The sequence below is a fragment of the Mirounga angustirostris genome, unplaced genomic scaffold (assembly GCF_029215605.1).
Source record: "Mirounga angustirostris isolate CCGP_5_RB_7025 unplaced genomic scaffold, mMirAng1.0.hap1 SCAF_1, whole genome shotgun sequence".
NCBI lineage: Eukaryota > Metazoa > Chordata > Mammalia > Carnivora > Phocidae > Mirounga > Mirounga angustirostris.
Window position 1 is genome coordinate 69,128,185 of NW_026991709.1, and position 27,022 is coordinate 69,155,206.

A 27,022-nucleotide genomic window follows, 5' to 3' on the forward strand; every position below is an offset into this window, starting at 1 on the left:
GCAACTAGACATATCATCATCGTCCGTGTTCCCCAAACTTACAGGAGGCATTTCTGGCTATATATGGGTGAGGGGGGAAGCCCAATAAATGTAGGAGAAAGACAGTCAGCCCTGAGAGGGAGATGAGAGAGAGACTTGTATGTTTTCCTGTCTTCACCTCACGACTCAAACTTACCCTTGACTAAATACCAAGAGCGTGCTGGCGATAACGATGCTATTCCATCAGTATGTGGCCAACAGGACCTCTCATGGTCAGATATATGAGAGTTGAAAGACCAAATGATAACAATGCAGGGACGATCATCCCCTTCCCAGGTGTCTGAGGTCTCGAACATGCAGAGGTGACACCAGGACTTGAATGCAACCATTTACACCTGGAGCTTCCCAACCGACTGTTGGCTTTCCTAACTGGTGAACACAGAATTTGCTCCCAGGAAGTGGGCCAAGCACTAAAGCCCGCCTTTTGTTTCCAGTAGCTCCAGTAGAGGGTATCCTCTCTCAGGTTTCCATGTGAAATCACTTTTTAGCCCAAAGTGGCCAGGAACAAAACAACCAGAAAAGCCCTCTGGAGGCTGTGGGAAAGGGCATGGACTGTGAGAGCTGATGAGGGCCTGACCCTGTGGCTCCCAGTCCTAGTTGTGGGGCTTGGGAAAGTGTTTTAAGCTCTCTGTGCTTCATTTCTTCATCTGTGAAACACAAATAATAACAGTACCTGCTTCAAAGGTTATTGTGAGGATTATTTATAATTATATATATATAATTCATGTAAGGTCCTAGGACTATATCTGGCTCATAGTTGGAGTTATAGAGATACTAGCTATTGGCATTATCATTCTTACTCTATTGTTATTAGCTACTGAACAAGAGGAAACAGTAGTTAGCCATGAATTTCATAAAATACTTTGCTAACGCTTGGGGAGCCTGGGTGGTACAGTCAGTTAAGCGTCCGACTCTTGGTTTCGGCTCAGGTCATCATAATCTCAGGGTTGTGGGATCAAGCCCCGCATCCGGCTCTGCACTCTGTGCAGAGTCGACTTGAGATTCTCTCTCCCTCTCCCTCTGCCCCTCCTGCGTTCTCTCTCTCTAAAATAAATAAATCTTTAAAAAAATATTTTGCTAATGCTAAATACATGATAGTAATGTCACTGGAAATTTGCAAAGTAACTTGTAAGTAAGGATTCTTAAACCAAAGAGACTTACTTTGAGGGAAAACAGTAACAGCCCCAAATTAAATTGTCTTCTCAAAATCTAAGAGCCTGGGGATAAGAGGTAAGGGTATTGATGGAATCTGGGTAAGTAAAAGTGTTACAGAGATTTCATATTTGCTAGGTGGAGGAACATAGTAAGCAAGGCTCCTTGTTTGGGAACTACAGGAAAAGTATAATTACGGCTTTTCTAAGGGTGGACTATGACTATTCTCAGATCAAAAAGCAAAGTAGAACTTCCAAATCAACAAGGGGGAAAAATATAATAGAAATAAATTTGAACCATGTTGACAAAATAAGAAGTTTTTTAAATTTCAAATTATCTAGAAAGTAATGAAAAGGAGAATACTGTATTCTAAAACTTGAGAGGCACACTAATCCTGCATTCAGAAGGGAAAAAACAAAGTATAACCCTAAATATTTCTATTAGTTGAAAAAGGCAGAAAAAAATAAAATACTTAACTTCAGATGTGATAAAAAAGATCAATATAAATAAAAGATAGTAAGAGGAGGTATTTAATAAAAGGAAATATGAAATAGCAAAGAAAGGATACAGAGAATAAAAGCTGATCCTTTAAGGAGTGTCTGGCTGGCTCAGTAGGTAGAGCGTGCAACTCTTGATCTCAGCGTCATGAGTTTGAGCCCTATGCTGGGCATAGAGATTACTTAAAAATAAAATCTTTAAAAAAAAGTAAAAATAAAAGCTAATCCTTTAAGAGATAAATAAAATACATAAACACCTGGCAATCTGATTAAGAAAAGAAAAAATGAAAAAAATACAGATTTTTAGCAATGAGAAAAGAAATACACCTACTCTTACAGAAGAGAGAGTAAAAGCATGAATAGAGAAGATGAATGTGCCATGAATTATGGTACATTCATATTATGCAATGCTAAGCTGGGAAACAAACTGAGGGTTGCGGAAGGGAGGGGGTTGGGGGAATGGGGTAACCGGATGATGGGCATTAAGGAGGGCCTGTGATATGATGAGCACTGGGTGTTATGTGCAACTGATGAATCACTGAACACTACATCTGAAACTAATGATGTACTATATGTTGGCTAATTGAATTTAAATTAAAAAAAATAAAGATTGACCTTGAGGAATAACTATGAATTACTGTTAAGTGAGAAATACAAGCCATGGAATAGAGTATGAACTCTGTCCCCATGTTTGTAAAAACAAGCAAGCACTTCAACAATCATAAATTCATATACATGAGCACAGGGAAAGTGATGGAAGAGGAGGATAGGTGTTCACACTGGTTAACTCAGGATGGGGAGGGAAATGACCTTTCTCTTTACATTATCTCCAGTAGGTTGACTGGTTACAATGAACATCATTTTGTAACTTTAAAAGAATTTTATTTTATTTTATTTTATTTATTTATTTGAGAGAGAGAGAGATCGAGCACAAGCAGGGGGAGGGGCAGAGGGAGAGGGAGAAGCAGGCTCCCCACTGAGCAGGGAGCCTGAGGCAAGACTCGATCCCAGGACCCCAGGATCATGACCTGAGCGGAGGGCAGACACTTAACTTACTGAGCCACCCAGGTGCCCCATGAAAGAATTTTATAAAGGAAAAATAAAAACAAACATATGAAGAGTACTGTTTTGTATATGCAAACACTACACTTGGGTGCAGAGAGCACTGTGCGTCTAGGATGCAAGGCTCCCCCAACACCGCTTGTGAGCTTGACACCGTACCCCGCAGGGGTGTGGACAACAGCACGGCAGGCCCTCCCCAGAGCAGCCCAGCCACCCTCTCTTCTAACCACGAATACTCCACTTCATTGGAAAACATCCCTGTTGACTTGTTTAATGTATAAACACCCTCAGAGTTTGTTATATTTTTTAAGTATTTTTATCACCTTTTAAAGTTCATAACCACAGACATCCCTTTCCCCTTTTCATTCTCTGCGGAGAAACTTCTAACCCTCTGCCGCAGGGAGCAGGGGGCGTCACCCATCATTTCACAGAGAGAATGTGCCCTTCTTTCAGGGTGGAACACCTCCATTCCAAGGTATTTGGGATACCACAACTGCACCTTCACAATCAAGGGCATTTGGCTTTTCATCTCTGGGTACCTACCCGGCAGACCAGAGCTGCCCTCCACACCCTCCCCTTCTGACACGAAATCCTTCTTTAAGGTTCGAGCTGCTTGACTTCCATTTTAACTCCCAAAACAAAACTCCAGCCTCTACGGGGTCTGGAGAGTTCTCTGGTTCTCCACTGTTTGTGCACAGAACCCAGCACAGAGCCTGGAAGCCAGTAATCAATGCTTTTAGACAAGCGGTGCAGGCTAAAGCTGTCCATTTTGGTATCCAGGGTAAGCAACCCCAAAGAAGCGCTCAGGCCCACAAAAGTGAGAAGGACAGCAAGTAAGGAGGGGCTCCAGGTCCGTTTCCCCTGCTAGCCAAGGGGTCTTACACCCGGCAGGCCAGCCACCAATACCTCAGATAGATGAAGAGGAGGATTTGGGAGGATGCGGGGCAATGAAAAGATTCTGTAAGCTTTAAAAATAATTATTTTAAGCATTTGTATCTTCTAAATTTTTTTTTAAAGGTTTTATTTTTAAGTAATCTCCACACCCAACGTGGGGCTCAAACCCACAACCCTGAGATCAAGAGTCACAAGCACTACCGACTGAGCCAGCCAGGCGCCCCATCTCTTCTAAATTGTTACGCCTAAAGCAACGGTTTAGCAAACTTTAACCTGCTGGACAAATCCTGCTTGCTGCCTGTTTGGGGAATAAAGTTTTATTGGAACACAGCTATGCCCAGTTTTTCTTACTGTCTAAGGCTTGAGAGTCTCCCTCTCCCTCTCCCTCCACCCTTCCCTTTTGAACTACAAGAGCAGAATTGAACAGTTGTGACAGAGATGTATGGCTCATAAAAACTAAAGTATTTACTATCTGGCCCTTTATGGTAGAAGTTTCCTGAGCCGTGCTCTAGGGCAAACATGCAATCTACTCTGGCAATCATTAAAAATAAATGAATGTAAAAATAATAAAAATAAATAAATAAAATGAATGTATTCATGCCCTGGATTGACGAGGGGAGGTTAGAGGTTAGTAAGAACCACAAATAGGGACCCTCAGAGACCCCAGCCACAACCCAGAAGAAGAAGGATCTCGAATCAATGACCTAACCTTCTACCTTAAGAAACTGGAGAAAGAAGAGCAAACTAAACCGAAAGGAAGCAAGAGGAAGGAAATAATAAAGACGGGAGCAGAAATAAATTGGGGGCCAGAAAAACAATAGAAAAATCAACAAAACCAAAAATTGTTTCTTTGCAGTCAAGCTTTTAACTAGCCTGACTAAAAAAAAGGGAGAAAAGTCTCAAATGATTAAAATCAGGAATGAAAGGAAAGACACTACCACGAATCTTACAAAAAGTAAAAGGATTATAAGGAATCTATGAACAATTATATGCCAATAAATTATATAACTGAGATGAAATGGACAAATTCCTAGACACAAACTACCAAAACTGACTTAGGAAGACATAGAAAATCGGAATATGCCTATGTAAGTAAAGAGATTGAATTAGTTATCAAAAACTTCCTACAGGGGCGCCTGGGTGGCTCAGTCAGTTAAGCGGCCAACTCTTGACTTCAGCTCAGGTCATGATCTCATGGGGCTCCCCACTCAGCAGGGCGTCTGCTTGAGAGTCTCCCTCTCCCTCTCCCTCCACCCTTCCCCTGCTCTCACGCACTCTCTCTCTCTCTCTCTCAAATAAGTAACTCTTTAAAAAAAAAAAAAGAAAGAAAACTTCCTACAAAGAAAAGCCTGGGACCAGATGGTTTCACCACTAAACTTTACCAAACATTTAAAGAAGGATTAACACCAATCCTTTAGAAACTCTTCCCAAAAAACAGAAGAGGAGGGAGCACCTCCCAACTCATTCTATTAGGCCAGCTTTATCATGATACAAAACTAGACAAAGATATCACAAGAAAACTACAGACCAATATCCCTCATGAATACATGTGCCAAATTCCTCAACAAAACCCCAGCAAACTGAATGCAATAGCATGTAAAAGGGATTATGCAGCACCCGCACCCTGATCAGATAGCCCAGCCCAAGGTCAGCTGCAGGCGAAGGAGAGGCATGCTGAGGACGCTGACCACAGGGGCGCAGTGTTTCTGACCAAGGCCCAAAGGCCCAAACAGCAACTGCCAGCACAGGGAAAACACTCAACATCCCAGCTCCCTCTCCCCCTCCCACCTCCCGCTGGTCCCCTGTCCTGGCATCTGCTGCCACCACGGGCAAGCTGGTCTCCCCAGAGAGTGGGGCTACAACCTGCTTGCCTATGAGATAGCACAGAAGTAAAAATCCAATAGACAAATCCCCAGGGTAATAAAGTAAACTGGGCATTTACCACTCACCTCCCAAACTACTAGGCGTAAAAAGGCAAGTGGTTTTTAAGAGTGCAGTGACAATCTCTCTGCCTTCCAGGCATGTCACACACACACACACACACACACACACACACACACGCACACACCTTTGTGCTGTTGGAGAATCAGATGTACTTAGGCTAAAATACCCTGTTCCTGCTGCTGAAAAAGAAAAATAAAAGAAATAAAACCTATGCTTTCTTTGAGGAGACTCTTGTACTCTTACTTAGACAAATTCTTTCCTTTAAACTGTTTTCTCAACCACCCACCACCCTTTGCACCAACATAAAAGCCTTTTTCAAGCCAACAAGTGCTGACAAAGAGCCGCTTCTTAAAGCCTGTGCTTTGTGTCCTCAGCATTAGGTCACCGCCCCTGTGTTTCAGCTAAATAAGCCTCCGCACGCCCTTCTCCCTGCTCCCCGCTCCCCGGTGTTCTGAGAGCCCGCGTCCCGCCACACCACCTCCCCCGTTAGGATCCCCCTTCTCAGACAGGGCGCCCACACAGGGGCTCTCGGCTGGCCTTCCCCCACAAGGCCAGCAAGCGATCAATGAGCCCAGAGCTCCAGCTCATCTGAGAAGTGCCCGCTTCCAGGGAAGTCAGGAAGGTAAAATGTCCCTTCTTCAGCACGGAAGTGCCCCAGGGATGGGGCTACCTGGCTGCCACGTGGGCTCTGGCCACTGTTCTGCACTCCCCTCCCTAGAACAGGCAGCAAGAACAGTCCCAGCACAGGCCCTGCATTCCAGGGCAAATCAGGACTGCACGAGGCACCAGAGGTGGGGAGGAAGGAGCACCGGACTCTGGGTCAGGGCCCTGGACAGAGGGCGAGGCTCTCTGAGTTCCTCTCAGAGCCCCCATCTGCCCCTCTATAAAATGGGGGCAACTGCCCCACCTTGCCTCTCCCCAGATCCAACGGGAATGTGGATGAGAAGATGGTGGCTAACAGCCAAGCCAGGCAACAGATCCCACATGCTGATGGCCTCCGGGCCCAGCTCCCCTGCCCCAGCTGCCCAGGCTCACCTGTCCGAACACGTACAGCAGCCCAACGGTGCCTCCGGTCTGCCCGCCGAGGACCGAGGAGATCATCGCGTAGACGCCCCCGCTGCCAACACCACACTGCTCCCCGACACCGACGCCAGACAGCACAGTGATGAGGGCCACTAGGACGACGAAGGACACCAGAAACATGCCCAGGAGCACTCCTGTGTTTCCCTGCAACAGAACAGCAAGCAGCAAGGTCAGAGCTTAGGACAGGAGGCCCTCCCAGGAGCACTGACCACCTCCCCCCAAGTCCCCCAGGGCTGCCACAGGGGTGGAGGACGAAGAGCCGGGCAGAGGTGAGGCACCGGGAAAGGACTGAGGCAGTCCACAAGAGTGAGGCCTGGAAGAAATTCCAGATGAAGGACAACGTCCTTGCTTCAAGCCCTTCAATGACTCCCCACCACCAATAGGGCACTCACGAGGCCCCTCCTAATCCGCCCCTCTCCACCCCCCAGTCCTCATCCCCATGCCTTGGCCGGAAGTCCCATGCTCTTCCTCACCATGCCTTTCCTGCTCACGCCACCTCCTTGACAGCTTCACTTAAGGCTCAGTAGTGAGGGGCTTCCTCCGGCTCTTACAGTACTCTTATAAGTATCCAGGTACTTAGAAGTACCACAGTACTTATCATACTGGGTCCGCTTCCTAGCCCAGCTTTACCTCTGCGCTGGGAGTGCCATGAGAGCGGGATGATGTTTTATTAGCCTTTATTCAGTTTCTTCTTTTGCGGATTTTATATTTTTTAATGAAATTATAGAATAACTATTTTCTTTCTCTGTTCATGCTTTCAAATTGTTTGCATGTGATAATAAGATATCCTGTGGGGCACCTGGGTGGCTCAGTCAGTTAAGTGTCTGCCTTCGGCTCAGGTCATGATCTCAGGATCCTGGGATCGAGCCCCATATCAGGCTCCCTGCTCAGCAGTGAGTCTGCTTCTCCCTCTCCCACTGCCCCCAGCTTGTGCTCTCTCTCATCTCAAATAAACAAACAAAATCTTAAAAAAAAAAAAAAAAAAAAGATATCCTGCACCAATCTTTGAGTTTTCATACCAAAACTGCCACTTTAACATTTTCCAAGTCATAAGCGAGCTGCCAAATTATTCTTTAGGGTTCACATTGTCGATTTGAAAATCATCTGGCATGACGTCTCCTGACTCGAGTTTTATGCCACCTTCTAGAAGTTCTATCTTATTTTTGCCATTTCACATTTGCCTTTTTTTCCAGGATCAAATGCAATTTTTCAGGTAAAATGAATGCCAGAGCCGACAAACAGAGATCACTTCAGGGCAAGCCGATGTATTTGTGTGCTAGGCAGCCTCCAAGTCAGGCCACCCGCCTCGCCCCCCCAGCCCCCCAGCCCCTCGCGCGCATGCCCTGTGTAATCTCCTCCCCTCGAGTTGGGGTTGGACCTGGTGACTCACTTTGGATGAATTGAACACTGCAGAAGTAAAGGGAAATCGCTTCTGAGATGAGGGTATTAAAAGACCCTGGCTCTCGTCTTGGGTGCACGCTGTCTCATAGGTTGCTCAGCCCCGGGAAGTCAGCTGCAGGTAGGGAAGCAGCCCTAGGAAGAGGCCCACGGGCCGACAGCCCCGCAGGTGATTTTGGAAGCAGATCCTCGGAGGCAGAGCCTTCAGGTGGGATGGCGGCCCTGACAGACAGCCTGGCGGCATCCCCAGCAGAGACCCCAAGCCAGAGGCACCCGGCTAAGCTGCAGCTGGGTCCCTGGACCACAGCAACTATAAGATAATACACATTTTTGCCGTATGCTACTAGTTATTGGAGTCATGTGTTATGCAGCAATAGAAAATGTAACGCGACTTGTACCTTCACTTTGGGGATGGGACCGACATTTCTGGATAGCCATTTCTCAAAAAAAATAGCCCAGTGGGAGGGTTAAGAAGAGGCCCTTAAAGACTTAAGAATCCATATAGAGAGCTTAGGGGCGCCTGTCTGGCTCAGTCGGTAGAGCGTGCAACTCTTGATCTCCGGGTGGTAAGTTTGAGCCCCACGTGGGATGTGGAGCATACTTAAAAAAAAATAGAGAGCTTAACTTTTTCTCTTTCTACCATTCCATAACTACCCCCTGCATGAAGCAGAGACCAGAGGCCCAGCTGTCACTGGCCGGGCCTTCCTCTGCCACAGCAGTCAGATTGACGGGCCTCCCTTGGACGCAGGCTGGAGAGGTTCTGGGCAGTGAGGTGGCCTTTAGGAAGGGACAAAAGCAGAGGTGGATCCCAGATGCCTAAATCTGCCTGCAGGACAAGGAGTCCAAGCTGGAGACTTTGGGTTTTTGTAAGCAGGAGCCCCTGTAAGTTTGGGAGGGATGTAAGAGGCCTGAATTCTTAACATCCATGCTAGGGAGGTTGCTGATTCTACTTTAAGCTTTCCATATGCTAAAAAAAAAAAAAAAAAAAATTCAGACCCACCCAGGCCATGACTAAGGCTGAACCCTGAGCTAAGGACCTATGTACAGAGTGGAGCAAGAGCTCAGGAAGGTGTGGCAACACCCAGGCCTCCTGAGAGGCTGAGAACCACATACACCTCTACAGTGCACCTTTACTCCCCCAGAATTTGCCCATGGGATGGTTAATTTTCTGTGTCAACTTGGATGGGCTATGGTGACCATTTGTTTAATCAAACAGCAGTCTAGATATTGCTGTAAATGTATTTTTGCTGTGAATAACATTTACAGTCAGTAGGCTTTAGATATAAGAGATTACCCTCCCTAATGCGGGTGGGCCTCGTCCAAACTGTTGAAAGTTTTAACAGCAAAGACTGAGGTTTCTCAGAGAAGAAAGAATTCTGTAGCCAGACTGCAACACAGAAATTCTTTGGCCTCAAGCCTGCAACCTCAGTTCTTACCTGAGTCTCACTAGGACTCGCCAGACCCCACAATCATATATAGGATGTCCTATATATCTCTTACAGATATGTGTCTCCTATTGGTACTGGCTCTGTTTCTCTGAAGAACCCTGACTAATACATTCCACACTTTGAATGGCCTGCTTTCTCTTTCACCCGTGCAATCCAGCTCACCTTCCAGAGCCTGGCGGAACCATGTCTCCTCCAGGAAACTTTCCTGAACCCCTTAGCAACCATACATTCACAGCCTGTTCGACTCCTGAGGGAGCCCACACGGCCTTGAGACGTCACTTGGATTCCTGCTGTGAAATCTACCCAGCAGGGCTGTTCGCTCACCAGGGTGGGGAACAGGGCCTTCTATTCTGTAATCACATAGTAGAGCCTGGAACACAGCAGGTGCTCGTCCGTAATTCCTGACTGGTTACACTTAGTTTCGAGCAGCCTGTTTAGTTTACAGAAGTCCCAGGGAAAAGGCCCCGTGTGAAGGGCTCAGACCCCTGCTCAGGACACATATCTGCTCGGAAGGTCCCAAGATGCCTTCACAGAAGACACAAAGAAGAGGCCTTTGTTCTCTGTATGGAAGAAGCAAACTGCACCCCCCCCATCTCACGCACCTCTGACCCAGCACGGCTATGTGCAGCCTTACACATGGGGTCTGTGGTTGCAGGGGAAGGTGACCGTGTGGATGGAGGACCTGGTGCCACCAAGAGGGCACGAGTCAAGTTAAAGAACACCAGGAAAGCTGGAGAGGGTCACCAACTGGAGGCAAAGTTGCCACCAGTCTGCCTTCTCTGATCCACCCCCAGTTCCATCCATGATGTGCCCTGACTTCTGTGCTCTATTTCTATTTCTGAGTTCCTATAACTGAAATCCATGGTGAAGCTTCCCTCGGAGCCTTTGTCTGAGGCCTAGGTTCTCAGGATTCTCGTTTAAATAGCAGTGCTAACTATGCCATGTGCTTGCTTCTTGTTTCGTGCTCTGGAGCATCCGTGGTTCGGGAATCTGGCGCCTGAGCTGCGGAATGACCAAGAGCACAGGGCTTTCCATGTCACGGGCCCGCGAGAAACTGCAGGGCCACCACCTTGTCACTCACCACCAGCCAGCCAGTCCTCAAGAAAAGGACAACCCCAAAAATGTTGATCATGCAAGACGTGAACACACCATCCCAGGTCCCAAACAGCACTGGCTCCCGGACGAACAGCTGGCTCTTCCACCAGGGCTGGCGCTGGGCCAGGGCCCCCTGAAAACAGAGCACACAGAATTCAGCTAGCCTCACTGCAGAGCGCCAGCGAGGGGAAGGGAAGGGCAGTGGAACAGAGGGGGCTAGCGGAACCCAGCTTTCCAATCCGCCCACCTTACTGTGCAGGGCAGGCGTGTGTGTGTGTGTGTGTGTGCGCGCACACGCACGCACAGGGTCTTAGAGGCTGTTGCTGCCGAAGGGTTTCTGTTCTCTCCTGACGGTGACTCCTCTATCCACATGGCAGAGATGAGTTGGCCAGTGGGTCGGTTCCCTTTCCTTCCAGCCACTCAGCAGACTACACCTCCCAGCCTCTTTGCAGGTGGGTGTGGCCAGGTGACCGTTCTGGCCTCTGGAAGGTAGGTAGGAGTGCTTCTAGCGAGTGTGGGATCCTGGGCTCCAGCTCAGGCAGCGGTCATGAGCTCTGGGTAGGGCCACTTTCTTTCTTTCTTTTTTCTTTTTTTATTCAATTGGCCAACATAGAGTACATCATTAATTTTTGATATAATGTTCAACGACTCATTAGTTGCGTATAACACTCCCCCTCTCAGTCCTCCCGTCCCAGGGGGGTGGGGTGGGGGGAGCAGCTTCCAGCAGTCACTCATCTTCAGCTAGACTGACTTTTGGCATTTTGCGTCTCTGTCCCTAACACCGCCGTGATGAATTCTGCTATTGAATCCCCTCTGTTTAAAACACCTGGCGCAGTTGCGCTTTCCTGACTGGACCCTGCTGTCCCAGGGACCTCCGAGCCCCCTCCACCCCACCCCCAGGATTCTAAGGCATCATTGGGCAGTTGTTTAGAATCAGAGCTTTATAAGTGGTTAAACACATGCCTTCTTTATTTTTCCAGTTCAGAAATAACAAAGGCACTTTAACAAAACCCTCGAATGGGAACTCTGCTGAAGAAACTAAAGCTTGTGGAAATACTAAAATGGCTTAAAGACAACTAGTAGCCGCCGGCGCTGGGAACCACTCTTGCTCAGGGCTGGCGGTGCACATACACATGTCAGGAATCCTCCAGCACCTCACACCACAGCAGGGACGAAGGACTCTCACCTTGCAGGGGCGGGGGGGCCCCAACTCTGAAGCTGTGTGCGCAGGGAGTCTAACCGAGCATGTGGGTGATCTCTAAACACAGTGAGAAGGCAGAAAAATCAAGAGTCTGGGAAGAGTCACTGGGGCCTGGCTCCCGAATGGCTGAGAGCAATGGAGGCACCCACGATCGAGCATAAAGGCTCAGGCCCACTGGCCTGGGTCAAAACCAAAGGAGAGGAGCCCGTCCCCTCCTCTCTCCTTGTATCATGCCCTCACAGATCAAGAAAGGGCCTCAAAAAATCATCAGGGCCGTCAGTCAAGACTTCAGACCCCCTGGCATCCCCTGCCCGTCCCCGAGGCCAGCCGGAGCTCCTTTTATCTGTGCGTGTTCCTGTCCATCCTTCTTTCACAAGCCACAGACAAGGGATCTCCTGAAAGTCAACAAATGTGAGAACAGTGATCGTGGCTCAGAGCGAAGACTCTGCTGACCTATTCTCATCCTTGAACAAACGGTACCACGGGACCAGTTGGGTGAACCCTAATCTCCAAAATCAGGAGTTGGCCCAACTTCCCGTCTCTACTTGGGCTCAGTTTCCCACCATGGCCTGTTTTAGGTCTGTTCTTTATTAGAAACAGCAATGACAATGGCAGCTCTCAGCAACTTAGCAATTTAGAGAGTGCTTTCACCTTCCACACCCACCTTCTCCTTTGATCCTCATAACACCCCCGGGAGGCAGACAGGGAGAGGGCCCCAGTGTGGAGTGGAGGGAGGACGCTGGGAGGAGAGCTGGGACTGCCGGGAGTCCACGGCTGGGTTTGAATCCCCCACGCCGGACTATAACATATGTACTTAGCCCTGCACCTCCGGTGATTTGCCCTTGTCTTTCCTAAAAGTCAATTCTTTAGGTTCCCATTTCTAACACCCTGAACTTTGCTTCATGACGCAGGCATCTGCCTTCCCCATGGGTCTCCCACCGGGAAGTTAGAAACTGTATTCGTCTTCCATGCCAACTTCGCCTGTCCACCCTGAAGGCTGCTTTGTGTCCGTGTTTGTTAACCTAACGGCATCCGAGAACCTTTTACTCCCGGGATCCCACTGGACTAAATCAGCCTGAAAGGGGGTTCCCAAATAAGGCAGAAACTTTAGGAGACTCGGCACCCTGAGAATGAAAGTATAAATGGTTTAAAATGAGTTTGGTGGCCAGACCATGACAGCTTCTCAGGATGCTTAGGAGAATGTGCCTACCTTTTTTTTTTTTTTTTTACCAAGTGACAAAAGAATGCAACTCAGTCTTCCCAGAGCCCGCTTGCTTGTCAGAGACCAGTAGGAAGAACCTGCGTTTGACCCCAAGGTTGCAACCCTGATGTTCTTAGAGAGATACCAGCAAAAGTCCAGGGAGAGAGAGAGAGAGAAGGAAGAAGAAAGAAAAGCACAGAAAAAGGGAAAGCGGATGAGACAGGGAACCGTGGAAGGAACTGTTAAGTAGGTAACATAGAGACGCCAAGGGCTGTTTCCCAGGCCCCCTGCACTGACGTGCTGTCCTGGGCATCTACATAGGAGCGGCACTGGTGTCCATCCTTCACGCCTCTCCCTCCACCACATCCTGAAGCTGCTCCACTGAAGGGGTGCCTCTCCCCAACCCCAGCCTCTGCTACTGCCCCACGGCAGACTTTCCCGGAGACTACTGGCTAGACAACTCAAACCAGCCACCTCGCGAGTGACTGCTTGGCCCACAGCTGGTACAATTCTGAAACAAGTCCTGATGTGTGGCTTTCCCCCCATACCAAGCTATAACCCTGCTGCCTCTCTGTCCTGCCAGCTTTTCCCATTCCCCTTTGCTTCTGCTCAGATAGGCTGACGGCAGCGCCATAGGCTGGCAGCCCAAGCAGACGTCGAACCGGGGAATAGAAGGTCAGCTTCTCCCCCACGCTCTGGAAGCTCACACCCAACTCCCTCCCATCTCAGATATGCCCTACCACAAAGGCCATGACTCACAGACTCCCCCTTTGCCCTCTACCTGGTCATTTCTATCACTGGGGGAAGGAGGATGCAGAAGAGCTGGGGTTATGGCAGGTGACAACTGGACCAGCTCTGAGCTAGCTTTTTTTTTTTTTAAGTACAAAAAAGTACTCTTATTATTCAGCCTCTGAGCTATTCCACAGAAGCAAGTGGGGTGCTGCAATGCACAACACCGACAGGGGGGCCCCTGAGGTTGCCCCAGACTAAGTGCCATGCTCACATGGGACATAAGGCTGTCTACCAGACTGGAGAAATGGATGATTTGGAGAAATTTGTCATTTTCTCTGGGACCATTTGCAGGGAGGTCCTGCTGCCATGTCAGGGACCAAGTCTTGTCTTTCATCTCCAATTTGCCTGAGATGCTGTGGGGATCCACATGGGTGGCCCCAACAGTTCTGTGCCAGAAAAAAAAGCTAAGAGTTCCCAGATGTCACTTAACAGTTAGATAGCTAAAGGAAAGGTTACGTTGTTTGTAGAAGCCAGCTGGGCCCCCCTGTGGAAGGCTGTAAGGTATTGCCAAAGTCCAGATGAACATCTGTGGGGTGTCAGATGCCAGAGTTCTCATCCTCAGAGTGAGGCAGACAGAAACTCATGCATCTCAGAAATGCTCTGGGCACAGAACTTACTCTAGGCCCAGCTTAGGATGGGGCAGTTTGCTAACTCACTTCCAATAAGTTAGATCTTAGATTTCTCAACAATTCCATTTGGAATCACTTTTTTTTTTTTTTTTTTTTTTAGAACTGAAGCATCAAAATTTCCAAGTGACAGTGTTTCATTTGTGAGGGGCTTCTGAGACTTTCAGTCTCTTTCCTGACTTTGAGGATGCAAGGAATGCCCAGCCTCAACCTTTTCTCAATGGGTCTTGCCCATCCCACTTTCATTTTGGTTTTGGTAGAGGCAGAAGTGAAGTTGACCACAGTCTGGGTAAGGCACGAAGCTTCAGACTGCTCCTGGTATCTCCACTCAGTTGGCAAAATGAGACAACCCCATAGGATACCACGTGGTCAGTCCTGGTTTGAAAGACCCTGCAGGTAGAGGGTAAGAGGACTGTGATTTCTAAGTGGGAGGACAGTCTGTGCAGGGAGGGTGAAATGAACAAGCAAGCCTCCATGGTCCCCACCCCTGAACTGCAGTTTTAACCAAATGCTGGGGATTCCCTTAGTTTGAGAAGCCCTGCCATGGGACATTGGTGCCAAGGAAGGGAATGCACAATTTTCAGGGGAACAGAAACTTGTTCCTGACCCAGTCCTCTTTGATGGTGAAAAGAGACAAGGATGGTGCAGTCTCTAGACCCGTCTAGATTCACAGTAGAAAACCATGAGCAAGGTTAGAAAAAAAGGAATTCTCTTCTTGAAACTGAAGTTTAATAAAAGAACAGGTTTCTTCTCTGTGGGGACTGGCTTTTTGCACTTGCAACACTGGCACTAGCAGGTCCACGATCTGGGGGGAGATAATTTCCCTCCAGCCGGCTGAGCGAGGAGACGGACTGAAGAGGAATCCTGTGCTTCCAGCAATCTGGCCAGAGTTGCAATCCTCCCACACTGCAGATTCCTGAGGATGGGCCAGGTAATGTCTTCCTGGAGGAGACTTAGGAAGGTCTCATCTTTCCCATGGGCCTGGGACTCGGGCACCACATGCCCAGTGGAGTAGGTGTGAGAGTACCCAGGCTCTGGGAAGCTGGGCCTGGCTAGGGAGGGAAAATGGCACAGCTCACCAGACGGAATGGAGGGGCTCCCTGCCCAGGACACTGGGTACTGATCCAAAGCCATGGGACCAGGCCCATTCAAGCTGCAGTTGGTGGTACCATAGGCAAAAGATACTCTGTCTATGGCTTTGTCCATTGAGAAGAGAAACACCACTGATTTGGAGGCATGTCACTCTCATTCCTCAGAATCACATCTTCACTCTGGCTCAAGGGCTCAAACCCTGGGGGCTCTTGACATGGCTCAGAGCCATGGAGAAGTGATCACCCACTATGTTGTCAATGTCCCCTTGGAAATAGATGAAAAGAACACCTGGATCACCAAGGAAATGTTGAAAATGAAAAACAAAGTTGGGGGCATCACATTGCCTGATTTCAAGCTATATTACAAAGCTGTGATCACCAAGATAGCATGGTACTGGCACAAAAACAGACACATAGATCAATGGAACAGAATAGAGAGCCCAGAAATGGACCCTCAACAATGTGGTCAACTAATCTTTGACAAAGCAGGAAAAAGTATCCAATGGAAAAATAAAACAGTCTCTTCAACAAATGGTGCTGGGAAAATTGGACAGCTATATACAGAAGAATGAAATTCAACCATTCTCTAATGCCATGCTAAAGATAAACTCAAAATGGATGAAAGACCTAAATGTGAGACAGGAATCTATCAAAATCCTAGAGGAGAACATAGGCAGTAACCTCTTTGACATCGGCCACAGCAACTTCTTTCAAGACATGTCCCCAAAGGCAAGGGAAACAAAAGCAAAAATGAACTACTGAGATTTCATCAAGATAAAAAGTTTCTGCACAGCAAAGGAAACAGTCAACAAAACAAAGAGGCAACCCACAGAATGGGAGAAGATATTTGCAAATGACACTACAGATAAAGGGCTGGTATCCAAGATCTATAAAGAACTTCTCAAAAAACAAATAATCAAGTCAAAACATGGGCAGAAGACAGGAACAGACACTTCTCTGAAGAAGACATACAAATGGCTAACAGACACATGAAAAAATGCTCAACATCATTAGCCATCAGGGAAATTAAAATCAAAACTACATTGAGATACCACCTCACACGAGTTAGAATGGCAAAAATTAACAAGGCAGGAAACAACAAATGTTGGAGGGGTTGTGGAGAAAGGGGAACCCTCTTACACTGTTGGTGGGAATGCAAGTTGGTACAGCCACTTTGGAAAACAGTGTGGAGGTTCTTCAAAAACTTAAAAATAGAGCTACCCTATGACCCAGCAATTGCACTACTGGGTATTTACCCCAAAGACACAGATGTAGTGAAAAGAAGGGCCATATGCACCCCAATGTTTATAGCGGCAATGTCCACAATAGCCAAACTGTGGAAGGAGCCGAGATGCCCTTCGACAGATGAATGGATAAAGAAGATGTGGTCCATATATACAATGGAATATTACTCAGCCATCAGAAAGGATGAATACCCAACTTTTACATCAACATGGTTGGGACTGGAGGAGATTATGCTAAGTGAAATAAGTCAAGCAGAGAAAGTCAATTATCCATATGGTTTCACTTACTTGTGGAACATAAGGAATAGCATGGAGGACATTAGGAGAAGGAAGGGAAAAATGAAGGGGGGGAAATCAGGGGGAGACAAATCATGAGAGACTATGGACTCCGGGAAGCAAACTGAGGGTTTCGGGGGTGGGGGGTGAGCCTGGTGATGGGTATTAAAGAGGGCACATATTGCATGGAGCACTGGGTGTTATGCACAAACAATGAGTCATGGAACATTACATCAAAAACTAATGAAGTATTGTATGGTGACTAACATAACATAAAAAAAAGAACACCTGGGAATTCCACTCAGTCTTTATAGGTCTCTGCAGCTGAACAGCTATCTTCCTTATTTCTTCCATGGTAAGTGACACAGGTGACAGCCTAATTCCTGCCCACCACCTGAGACAGAAAGATGCTCTGGCCCGGCTGGGCCAAGGTGCGTCATGATGGCCAGGGCTGCCTGGCCCACTGGCGAGCCGCTCCAGTTCTGGGCCATCTCGTTAAGCCCCCAGGGGAGAGGTCTGGTCCCAGCAATGGAAAACTCTCTTAGAATCTCCTTGTCCTCAGATTTGGGCCCCAGTCGTCAATTCCAGAATAACAAAAGTCTCACTCAACATTCTCTGACACAGACGTAATGGGCTGTGGGGAAGGGAAGTGGCCGTGCCTGGTATGGCGTCCACTTGGAAGCAGAGGTGGAGACTGAGAACACAAAGATGAGTAAGAAACAAAACCCCTCAGACCGGGGGTCAGTGCCTATCTTTCCTGGGGCCCCACAGCCTGGCAGGGCCCCGAGGCACATGCCCCTCTGTGCTGGCAACAGTTTTCCTTCCATGGCTCCCAGGACTGGGAAGAAGCCAGGCCTTGCCCTCCAAGCCCGGGGGCCTGCACCCCACACTGGCCACACCACGGCTGCCTGCTGGGTGTCTTAGTTCAGAGAGAGACATCTTTCTCCTTTGACTAGAGAATCTCCACACTTGAGCAGGGCATCTAGAAAGGCAGGGAAACTGTCCCTGAAATGTGCCCAGAGGAGGAAACACTCAGCTTCCTGCACTCAGTACGCCAAGCAATGTCTGCCCCAGGCAGTGATCTGAGCTCCTCCCCAGGAGCCCTTTGCAGCTGCCTCCAGCAGGCCACCTGCCAGGCCTTCAGGAACATAGGTGACACGTGAGATGATACCTTTTCTCTATTCTGGCAGCAGGAGGAAAAGGAACCAGGTGAGAAACTGCTTCTACCCCCCAGGTCAGGAGAGGGTCAGAGCAAGACAAGGCCTGTCCCATCCCTGCAGACAAAGTACATCCGCAGAGACTGCTTCTGCCTGGAATATACACACATGAGCCAGCAGTTTGCTTTCTGAAAGCTAATTATTTATTAATTACACATCGGAGAGTATGCCAGGCTGCCGCTGAACGGTGATGCGGTGCACCGAGTGGGTACCGCCTACCTCCCCTGGCTCTGAACGGGCCGCAGGCAGGAGCTGGGCGGGGGGCTCCGTGGGCCAGAGCCCACGTGTGGGGCCTGCCTAAGATGCAGACAGCCACATACCTGCATCGTGGGCTTCTGTGCAGTTTAGATGAGATGATAATTGTGAAAGCTTTTTGTAAGCAGGAAGCATAACAGACCATTTTAAATGTGGGTGAAGGTCCCCTCAGGGAAATCGGGAGGAAGAGTAAGGAAAGAGGGCTTCTGGACCATGCATTTTCTATCTTCCCCACCTAACTTGTCGTCATGTTTCAGGGAAATGCTTGCTCTATAGCTCAGCCGTGAAGGCTGCCCTCCCAAGCCCTGGCCTGGGAGAGCCAGCCCCTTCCAGCATGGATAGCCAGGGAGGGTTCTGTCACCCCGACCGACGTGAGGAATGGAAATGGCCCTGCCGCAGAGGAGGGAAGGACCGTGTGGTCAAAGTCTGATTTCCCTGGATTCGAATCTGGGCAGCACCTTTGGTCAATATTGATTTAAGTGTTGCTAGAAATGGGAGACTTTCATGGCAATGTGGGTCTCCTCTGCCACAGAACTAGTTCAAAAGCCAAGGTCTACATCCAGGAGTTTCTGCGTGCTTGCTCTGTGGTTTTTCCATGCCTGTACACACTAATCCTTGTCCAAGGCTGAGAATCTCCCAAGGCACAACCTGGTCACCGCCCTGCAGAGCCCCAGGAGGGGCAAGAGCTTCAGATGCCGTGCAAACATTGCTTGCTGATGGTTCTGCTCCTAGGACCACACAGCGGATTCTTCCCCAGGATAGCCACTACTGCCTGCAGGACTCAGAACCCGGAGACACAGTGTTTTGGGCACCTGATACCATCCCACAAGTGGCGGGAGCCCACGGCAGCAATGCCATGGCCACCTAAACAAGAGCATTCCCTGCCCTTCCCAGCCTCCTTAGCAAAAGGGCCGAGCCTTTCTTGCAGGACTCAGGCTGCCACTGCTACTTGACTTTAACATCACGAGGAGCAATGTGGACCCCAATGCCCTTCCTCAGTACCAGGCAAACCAGCTAAAAAAATCAACTGCAAAAGGCTTATCCTTCTGGGTGCCTCAGTAGATCAGCCAATATTATATCCGTTTAAGAATTGTTATGTGCTGCGCAGTTCTGACTTTTGGAATCACATTAAGTCAAATCAAATCAACAAGGATGAGAGAAAAATTAGACTGCAAAGAGAAACAAGTTAGCATAACTGTATTTCAAAGGAATAACATAACCACACTGAAGGTGGGAAAAGAACTGAACCAGAATAACTTTTGAATATGGTTCTTTGTGTGCTCTCAGTCTAAAGACAAAAATAACTACAAATATTCAATGCTAGATAGAAAGGGTTTTTTTTTGTTTGGTTTGGTTTGGGTTTCTTTTTACAGGGATAGGAGTTATCAATTCTAAATCTACCTTCTGTGAATTGTAGGATTGAGCAAATAAGTAAAGGTATATGAGTTAAGTTTCTCACTTTTGGAGAAAGGAATTACAACTAAAGAAAGAGGAATGAGGGGAAGAATGACCCCTGGAGTGATGGATTGGAAGGAGAAGTATCAGTTTCAATGTGTGGTTTTTAATATAGATAGAAAAATACAGTACTGGATATGTGTGTGTGTGTTTACATGCCTCCTCTCTGTCCACCTGCAGGCTCTGTAAGCAAAGACAGCTCATGGCCATCAACACACCTAGCACCTAGGTCTTGGTCTTTAAATACCATTCCTCATTTTAAGGAATCAAGACCCTTCCTTTGGAGAAATGGCTAATTCAGGGCTGGGGAAGAGAAAGTACAAAATGAGCCTGGAATATTTTGTGCCGGAAAGCAAGAAAGTGCTAAAAAAAAAAAAAATGGTGAGGATATGACAAAAGGACATAGGAGCCAGCTTGAAAGGAGCCCCCACTGGCCAACTCTGGGCTGACTGGAGCATCAAAATAATAATAGCAATAGAATATTTATGTAATAAAAGAAGAATCTGAGTCCATACAGACGTAAATAAATGAATAAATTAAAATATGAGGAAGAAGGGAAAGTCCTTCTTTACAGAACACCAACTAACATCTGTAGAAGGAGTGATGGTGTCAGAAGAATCACCATTTTGCAACCATCAGAGTCATAACTGATTCTGTCAAGAATCATCTCCATGGATACTAATGCCAGTGGGTGAAAGACCGATGAGGAACAGGATACTTCCCTAGTCTCAAAGTATCCCCAACAAACTGTTTATTAATTACAAAGAGAAAATCAGTAACTTTAGAGTGGATTAACGTAACAGACATCACCTTAAATAAGTAACCAAAGTTAGCATCACCAATAATGGGATAAACAGAAATCCTGTACCTTCTAGAGAAGAACACAACTATCACTTCTAGAGTCTTCCTGGCAAAAATACAAAAGCTAAATCTAATCATGAGGGGTCCCAAACTGAGGTGTGTTCTACAAAATAACTGTCTTGTGCTCTTCAAAAAACATCATGAAAGACCAGGAAAGGCTAAGTAACAGTTGCAGATTAAAGAAGAGTAGAGACAGGACAATTAGGTGCAATGTGTCATCCTGGACTGGACCCTGGGCCCTGGGGAGAAATGCTATAGGATGTGAGGGGGATAACTGGCAAAACTGGAATGTGGAACTGAGGACTAGATAATAGGATGTACCAATGTCACATTTCCTGATCTCGATAAATATACTGTGGTTAGGTAAAAGACAATTCTCGTTCTTAGGACACACACACTGAAGAATTCATGGATAGGGGTACATGATGTGTACAAATCACCTTCAGATGGCTTAGGGGAAAAATACAGAATATAATATATATTAGAATATATAGACAAATATAAACACAAATGGAATAGAAACATATGGAGAGAGCATACTAATGATGAAGCCAAAAGAAAAATGTTAACAAATGGTCAATCTGAGTCAAGGATATATGGGCATTCTTGGGGCGCCTGGGTGGCTCAGTCAGGTAAGCATCTGACTTTGGCTCAGGTCATGATCTCAGGGTCCTGGGATGGAGCCCCGCCCTGCATAGGGGCTCCACGCTCAGTGGGGGGTCTGCTTCTGCCCCTCCCCTCACTTGTGCACTCGCTCTCATTCTCTCGCTCTCAAATAAATAAATAAAACCTTTAAAAAAGAGAGAATATATGGGCATTCTTTGTACTATTGCAACTTTCTATGATTGTGAAATTTTACCAACATGTCAAAAGTTTAAAAATAAATAATAAGTTCAACAAAAGCTATATTTTATGCAAGGAGCCCAGATACTTATTTAAAAACATAGCTTGTACACTCTTGTGCCCAACATGAAACTTTTACTAAATGTGAGCTAGCTGAATGAATGAAAGAAATGTGCTTTAGAAAGTAACATTAGGTACCTCTTTTAAGATGGCAGAAAAAGCACTTCTGTGCCTTCCAAATTACCATAAAATGACAGAAAAGATGTGGGGTTTTTTTAAGTATAAAACTATACTTATAACTGGAAGGGAAAAAAGAACAAGTACCACCAGCAGATCAGACATTTGAGGAAATTCCTACAGATGGGCTTGGACGGGGGAAGACAAAGCAAAGGAGGGAGAAGCAGGGCGGCTGAGAGAAGAGTGGTCTTCTAAGGAACCTGAGAAGCTCCAAGTTCAGAGCCAGATAGCTAACCCAGGGCGTGGACATGGGCAGGGCATCCACTGGGCAAAATGTTGTCTTGAAGGCTTCTTCATGTGTGTGGAAGTAACATACGGGGCACTTACAGCACCAAAGAGCGGGGTGGTAAATGGGCCTCTGGGGTTGCTCAGTTTCTACATCGTACATGGACGTGGTACCGTATTAATGCTAAATAAACTGTGAAAAGTTTGAAATGTGCACTTAATCCCTAGAGCAGCTGTTCTCAAACTTCCTGGTCTCAAGGCCCCTTTACATTCTTAAAAATTATTGAGTGATATGGAAATGCTGGGGTTTGGAGCGAATGTCAAGGAAGAATTCTTGAGATGTCTTCAGTGCAAAAAGTGGTTTTATGAAAGCACAGGGACAGGACCCACGGGCAGAAAGAGCTGCAATGGGTTGTGAGGCAATTATATACTTTCAAGGTGGGAGGGGGTTAGGGGTAGTGTTAAGTCTCTAAGGAATTTAGAAGTAAGGTTTCCAGGACCTTGAGGGGGTTAGCTATTGTTAGAAAAAGTCATTTATTGGGTTAAGCATCTGCCTTCAGCTCAGGTCATGATCCCAGGGTCCTGGGATTGAGCCAGGCGTCAGGCACCCTGCTCAGCGGGGAGACTACTTCTCCCTGTCCCTCTCCCCTTCTCCTTGCTTGTGCTCTCTCTCTCTCTCAAATAAATAAATAAAATCTTAAAAAAAAAAGGAAGAGTCATTTATCACTGTCTAGTAAAACCTTAGTCATGAAACCCTTCAGATGTGTATTAGTGGGCCATATGCTTGGAGGATGACTGCTAACATATATCTTGAGGGGGTAGAGATAAAGTTAGTTTCCAAAGGAATTGTTATATGTTAAAGCAGGCTTACAGGATCCCGGAGGTCAGGATAATGTTAAGCTAAGACTGCTTTCTGCTCTTAGCAAAGTATTAACATCAAGGCAGTTGAGTTCCTAGAGGAAAGTCACTCTGTCTGTTTCAAGGACTTGTCAATAGGCTGTAGGCAGTAAGGAAATTTAATTTTTTCTTTTGCCTTTGTTTCTCACATCACTGAGGACCCCAAAGAGCTTTTGTTTGTGTGTGTTATATCTATCAATATTTACCATATCAGAAATTTAAAGGGAGCTACTTTTAAATATTAATCACTCAAATATCACAGTAATAACCTCATTGTCTGTTCAAATAAATGCCCTGTTCTCAGGAAAAATAACTACTGTCCAAAACAAAAACATTTAATAAAAAGAGGCCTTGTTATACATTTTGCAGATCATTCTAATGTCTGGTCTGATAGAAGACAGCTGGATCCACCTATCTACTTTTGCATTCTATCTGTTGTGAAGTATTGTTTTTCGAATACATGACAAAAATTTGGCCTCCCACAGTTCTACAGTCAGACAAGGCAAGAGTAATTTACTACCACCGGTCCATAAGTGAAAAAAATGACTGCCACCCAAAAGATGAGAATCACAAAACAGGGGGACATGCGACATAAGACACAGCTATAGTTGAGGCCCCTGGGTGGTTCAGTTGGTTAAGCGGCTGCCTTTGGCTCAGGTCATGATCCCTGGGTCCTGGGATTGAGCCCCACGTCAGGCTCCCTGTTCAGCGGGGAGCCTGCTTCTCCCTCTCCTTCTGCATCCCCCCTCATGCACTCTCTCCTCTCTCTCTCTCTCAAATAAATAAATACAATCTTAAAAAAAGAAAGAAAGAAAGAAACAGCTTTAGCCACACAAGAGCCAGAAGAAAGAAAGGAACCATGAAAGAAATGAAGACCCTGTTGCTCAAGCAGCAAAGCTTTAATAACTTAATAGGATGTTTTCTTCTCCACGAGTCCAATAACATCACTTGGTGATTCAGTTAAACACACACACCTCACTGTTATAAATGCTATTTCTAGGTTTTAAATTTTTATAACCAACCATTACAAATGTGGAAATGTTCTTTATAATTACAGAAAAAGATATAAATTTTATAAACCTCGACAAAGTAAAAATAATAATCCAACCAACAAAAAATGAGAAACGAAATGAAGGAAATGGATAGAAGAGTAAATGTGCCAATGTCTTCTTTTTTTCAGCTCAGGAAGCAATAAGTAAATGATTAATACATGGATAACTTGGTCAAGAAATTGAGGTACAAATATATGACTTAAAGGAAATGAAAACCAGAAATCATAAGCAGTGAATATCTATGGAAAGTGTGGGTGAAGGCTTTAAATTTTATACCATTCTTAATTGTTTGAATTGTTTTTTACTGCATGGAGTACTTCTGTGATAAAAATACTAACTTATTTTTTATGTAAAGAAACAATTAACAATTATTAGAAATATTTTTAAAGTAGAATGGGTTGGGGCGCCTGGGTGGCTCAGATGGTTAAATATCTGCCTTTGGCTCAGGTCATGATCCCAGGGTCCTGGGATCGAGCCCCACGTTGGGCTCCTGGCTCGGCAGGGAGCCTGCTTCTCCCTCTCCCTCTGCTTCTCCCCCGCTCATGCTCTCTCTGTATCTCTGTGTCTAAAATGAATAAATAAAATCTTTTAAAAAATAAATAAAAATAGAATGGGTTTTTGTGCTGACCTAGAGTTAGGAATCCTGTTTTTAACTCATCTTCATTTTTTGCAGTGCCAGGAGAAGCCCATGGTTTCGATCACAGTTTAAATGTGTTGGATGGACGGGTTACTTAAAGAGAGTGAAGCCTTTCATAAAATTAATGTCTGTTTTAAAATCTATATATCTTCTAAGAGAAATTAAAATTTGGTTTTGCTTTGTATTGCTCTTGACTGATAACTGCTTAAAATAAACAGGGAAAGTTACTGAGTCGTGGCTTTCTGCTTTAAGTTAAATTCTATAAACACTGGGATTCATGTTAGAGCAAATTTCTCATCTGCATCAGATGTAACTAGTGAGGGCTCCTAGGCCACCACCACCTTCCAGTTCATCAGAAAGCACCTGAGTCCTATAACTGCTCCCAGGGACTGTTTAGGAAAAGAACACAGCAGACTTTTTTTACACAGACCAGGGCTTTTTACACCACTATCTTTTCTCTTTCTTTATGTCTGTGAAGAAGAAAATATTCACACAACAAAATAAAAACAAAGGAAATGTAAATAGGACCTTTCTCCTGAGAAGTAAAAACACCTGGCGTTTCCTATTGAAGACTTTTGCCAAACTATTCTAAAGCACACCACCATCACTACAATCAGCATAGTCCTTTGATTAGGTATTAAAACTCACAAAGAAAAAAAAATTTTAAGAATCAGATTCACTTATACTTGATAATGATTGAAGAGCAAAAAGAGAATGAATTATACTTGGGCATATATATTTCTTTAAATCCTACTACAATTATTTAATATTCTGTGAATATAGAACTATCTAGTGTTTAAATTGTTATCCCGATGAGATACATTTTGGCCAGAGAAAGGTTAAAATGAATGGAAAAATATCCACCCCATAGGAAGTCAAGACGTTCAATCAGGCCAGACCAGGGTGTAAGCACCACCTAGTGGCACCTTCCTCAAATTACAAGAATAGTGCTTCAGCGCATTCTCCTTGTAAGCCCCGATCTATTTATTACAAGATGGCAAGGACTGTATTTTTTGTGTCTGGCCATGGATAAAAAGCACCCTAAGGCAGTAAGAAGTTTTCAAGTCTCCTAGTCAATCCGTTCACAGCTAGGCAGAATGTATTAATCATATTTTTTTCTTTTCTATATCTTACGATATTCTAACATCTTAAAAAATCTTGTGTGCTGAAGAAAGATTGACACCACCCCCCACCCCCACCCCCAGGGGTTAACCAATTCTTAGAGATAGCAGAGGGCTGGCCAGGAGCATACTTTTCATATGAAAACCAACTAATTCTGAATCTGTCCCCCAAATCACCCCTTTTTATCTAACTCTCACACACTAAGCCAATGTTTCCCTTGTCTAAACTGTCCCAGGGCCAGGCACTAGGCAACTAGAGAACACGGCTATAGCCCAAAGCCCACCAGAACTATTCCAATGAGCCAATCCTAAACTCCCTTGCCCTGTTTTTCCCACAGAAAGCCCCATAAAGCTGTGGTTCAGGCTTTCCCCTTGCTCCTGCTTCTCCCTCCTGACCAGAACCTGATGCTTTCCCTGTGGTCATGTGTGGCGTGGGATCCCCACCCCCCTTCTTCTGGGAAATGATAGCAAATTCCTTCAATGTCATTGACCTCTTCATGTCATCATGCATTCCCCTCCATAAATGAAGATCCTATGCGTACAAACGAGACAGGATCCCACTTAATTCATTTCAGTGAAGAATCACTTCCATTCCAGTTTCTAGGGCACCTTCATTCATAAAATGTCTCCATTCCCCTTTTTACAAATGGGCAGCATTTTTGGCCCAATTGTCATTTTGGGAGTTGCAAACAGGGCTATAAAATGGAAAGGGAGAACAACAAAGAGGAGAGAGCAGGAAGGGTGACAGTGTCCACACGAAAGCCTCAGACTCAGCTCTGTCCCTTCTTCTCTCCCAGATTCCAGGACCATAAGCCTCTTTTCTTCTGCCATCTCCAAAAGTTGGTTCTGTCCAGGTACCGTTGGTGGCTTGGCAGTGAAGCTACCAACTGAAGCTTCAAGACCCTTCACTTGCATGGAGTCCCTTCCAAAGATTACACCTAATTTCGTATTTGTAATTTGTATCTTTTAACTAAAGACAATCTCTAAAATCGGACAAGCTTCATACTCTAGAAAAACTGGGAGGGCAAGGACGGTCATGGTCCAGGGACCTCTGATGTGAGCCCTTCTCTTCCATCCAACCATTCCGGGCCTCAGTTTCCTTATCTGTAAAAGGAGGGGCTAACAGGGTGGTTTTGTCTTTTTTTTTTTTTTTTAAGATTTTATTTATTATTGGACCCA

General features: G+C 46.1%; 1 protein-coding gene and 1 pseudogene across 1 annotated transcript in view; both read right to left on the reverse strand.

Annotated features, from left to right (window-relative positions):
• The window catches only part of SLC12A8 (solute carrier family 12 member 8), a 123,734-nt gene extending 112,362 nt beyond the window's left edge, over positions 1–11,372 (reverse strand). The window contains exons 1-3 of the mRNA XM_045902092.2: positions 11,364–11,372; positions 10,599–10,745; positions 6,624–6,815 (exon numbers count right to left, since the gene is read on the reverse strand). Coding sequence (XP_045758048.1) covers positions 6,624–6,815; positions 10,599–10,745; positions 11,364–11,372 — 348 coding nt within the window. The remainder of the gene's footprint in view (positions 1–6,623; positions 6,816–10,598; positions 10,746–11,363) is intronic.
• A 3,727-nt stretch (positions 11,373–15,099) lies between these two features.
• On the reverse strand, positions 15,100–17,397 carry LOC123862854 (transcription cofactor vestigial-like protein 1; annotated as a pseudogene).
• Between the last annotated feature and the right edge of the window lie 9,625 nt (positions 17,398–27,022).